The sequence below is a fragment of the Nicrophorus vespilloides genome, unplaced genomic scaffold (genome assembly GCF_001412225.1).
Source record: "Nicrophorus vespilloides isolate i.1.1-1 unplaced genomic scaffold, Nicve_v1.0, whole genome shotgun sequence".
In the NCBI taxonomy this organism is placed as follows: Eukaryota; Metazoa; Arthropoda; class Insecta; order Coleoptera; family Silphidae; genus Nicrophorus; species Nicrophorus vespilloides.
Window position 1 is genome coordinate 1 of NW_017098518.1, and position 2835 is coordinate 2835.

General features: G+C 34.3%; 1 protein-coding gene across 1 annotated transcript; it reads left to right on the forward strand.

The window, feature by feature from the left end:
• Positions 1 to 317: 317 nt before the first annotated feature.
• Positions 318 to 2330, forward strand: LOC108562641 (tubulin polyglutamylase TTLL6). Its single transcript, XM_017921048.1, has 6 exons — positions 318 to 397; positions 458 to 527; positions 585 to 1558; positions 1614 to 1826; positions 1910 to 2120; positions 2178 to 2330. The coding sequence occupies exons 2-6, from the start codon at positions 483 to 485 to the stop codon at positions 2286 to 2288; spliced, it is 1554 nt and encodes a 517-aa protein (XP_017776537.1). The 5' UTR covers positions 318 to 397; positions 458 to 482; the 3' UTR covers positions 2289 to 2330.
• The last annotated feature ends 505 nt before the right edge of the window (positions 2331 to 2835 follow it).

Sequence of the window (2835 nt, forward strand, 5' to 3'; positions counted from 1 at the left end):
AGTTTTCGAGAAAATCAATGAAATGTGAAAACACTACTTTTTCGATTTGCATAGAAATAAGGAGACTGCAATTTTCAAAGAAGTCGCATTAGAATCTAAGCCTTAATTTTTGTTTTATTCAAACACAGTATTTGTTCTCAGTTTTTCAGAATGTTTATTCGTTTCCTTTAGCTTATACAATCAGTTAATTATTATGTGTTATTTTAATAAATGTTACGTTTCTTATAAATTATACATTAATCCATTACACCTCAAATCGATCACAATGAACTTTTCGAATCGAGTTTGAAGTGCATTTGGTTTTCTACATTACCTGCAAACATAATGACGAAGGTGGGAATAATAAGTAAACGAAACGAGTCGTTTAAAAACTCATATAATGAGAAGCGCGACGCCGGTAAGTACCGTTACAGGAGCATTCTTGAATTCTCGTTCATTCTTTAAATGTAAATTTCAGTGTGTGTCTCGACGAATTTTTCGAAATGAAGCCAAAGAAAACTGATGAATCCAAGTCAGCTGTCAATGAGGTATTGAATAAATTAATAATTAATTAACATTTTGCAAATGTTTAGAAATAATTTCAGGAAGTTGCGCAGATCCAAACCGGCGGCTTTCTATCCTACATAAATTCCTGCGATAAATTGAACATAATTTCGGTTCTAATTGTAGTCGTCTCGATAAGCGTGATATCTTACATCGGAGTAGACGAATGCAAGAAGTGTTTTATCAACCAGAATCGGTTAAAAGCACAAACGAAGTTAAATTTGAAAAAATATTCGGTTTACGGCAGGAATAGCCAGGACGGTCATTTGAGACACGTATTTGCGGTTCTGGATAGGATAGGATTCGAGCAGACAGATGTTTCTGGTGATTGGGATCTGTTGTGGGCGCACGATTATCCTTTTCGTGTGCATTATGATATCTTGAAGAATCTTAAATTTCACCAAAAAGTCAACCATTTTCCAGGCTGCGGTTATTTGACTAACAAAGTTGATTTAGCTACGAGCGGCTTGAGGTACATTCCTCCGGCATTCAAATTGCCAGCACAAAAGGATTCGTTGCTTAAATTCTCCTCTGAGAATCCAGAGAAAAAGTTCGTTATTAAAAACAACGATCATAGGAACGTTCGTGTTAAAGATCTATCCGAAATCGATCTGAATGCAAATGATAGCTTCGTGCAAGAGTTCATAGACAATCCGTTGCTGGTGAGCGGATATTGGTTTGATATTGGTATTTACACCATTATCACTTCGGTGGATCCATTAAGAATATACATGTATAACGGCGATGCGCTTCTCAGATTTTGCCCGGAAAAGTATCGACCTTTCGATAGGAATAACTTGGACAAGTACGTCGTCGGAGATGATTATCTTCCAACTTGGGAAGTACCAGGTCTTCAATATTACTACAACGAATTAGGATTCGGGATGCGCGATAGTTTGAACGCGTATTTATTAGCCGAAGGAAAGGATCCTTCGGTGATTTGGAGTCAAATCGAAGACGCCATTCGCATTGCAGTTTTAGCCAAAGAACCTTTAATCAACGACGTCGTCAAAAGGTAAATATTACTCGCAAAAGCATACACAACATCCCTAAACAAACATACTTTACAGATTTAAATCTAAAGATAACTTTTTCGAAATGATGCGAATTGATTTTGTCGTGGACCAAAATCTGAAGGTCTCCCTAATGGAGGCGAACATGAGTCCGAATTTATCTTCAGCCCATTTCAAACCAAACCAATTGCTTTACGAACAAGTCATCTTCAATTTGTTCGGTTTAATTGGTATTGGGCAACGTTTGCATAAATCCACATTGGCTTCAAGGTAACAATTTAAAAATAGAATTTCTTTCTAGTTATTTCCACTTATTACTTATCATAATATTTCTTTTATTTTTTTTTCACAAGGTCTCAAGAAGAGGAACTAATGCAATCAGCAGAAAAAAATATTGCTGTTATGGGCGGCGAATGCAAGAGCGATAAATGTAAAGAATGCTTATCAGAGGAATGCAAATTATGTAAACCTTGTATGTCTGCTGACATTCATGAACAACTTCTGTTAGCCCACAAGGAACATTTAAATCGTGGCGATTGCAAACGGATATTTCCACCGCCTATGGTAATAATTAATAATAGTAACGATTTGGGTTCAATAAATAATGTTTAAAAATTCAAGGTACCTGGAGAGGATTTACCTGAAGATTATGATGACTATTCAGCAAATAATAAAATTATTACCAGATGGTTCTATGAGAAATGCGCGATGGACTCGACTTGGTGCAATTAATTTATTTTTTTTTGTAATTTACAAATTGTTTTCTAATTTCCTGTTTATATTAGTTTTGATCTTATGTAATAATAATAATAATATCATATGTATTTGTTTGAACGGATAAATCCACAGTAATATATGAATACTTGAAAGATTCCCCAAACATTCAGCTTTCATATGCATCTTTTGGATTCATTCTATGTATTATAGTTTTCGAGAAAATCAATGAAATGTGAAAACACTGCTTTTACGAGCAATTTTTAAACTTTGAACGCGAATTACAGCCAAACGGATAAATCCACAGTAATATATGAATACTTTCAACATTCCCCAAACATTCAGCTTTAATATGCATCTTTTGGATTCATTCTATGTATTATAGTTTTCTAGTAAATCAATGAAATGTGAAAACACTACTTTTTCGAGCTTTTTCGAGTATTTTTTAAACTTTGAACGCGAATTACAGCCAAACGTATAAATCCACAGTAATATATGAATACTTGCTAGATTCCCCAAACATTCAACTTTAATATGCATTTTTTGGATTCATTCTATGTATTAC

What these genes read in the sequence shown, in the direction of transcription:
- LOC108562641 (XM_017921048.1), top strand. Translation starts at nt 483, where the DNA reads ATGAAGCCAAAGAAAACTGATGAATCCAAGTCAGCTGTCAATGAG. An exon ending in CCAAGTCAGCTGTCAATGAG is followed by an intron (nt 528 to 584) that starts GTATTGAATAAA and finishes AAATAATTTCAG; the next exon opens with GAAGTTGCGCAGATCCAAAC. An exon ending in GGATATTTCCACCGCCTATG is followed by an intron (nt 2,121 to 2,177) that starts GTAATAATTAAT and finishes TAAAAATTCAAG; the next exon opens with GTACCTGGAGAGGATTTACC.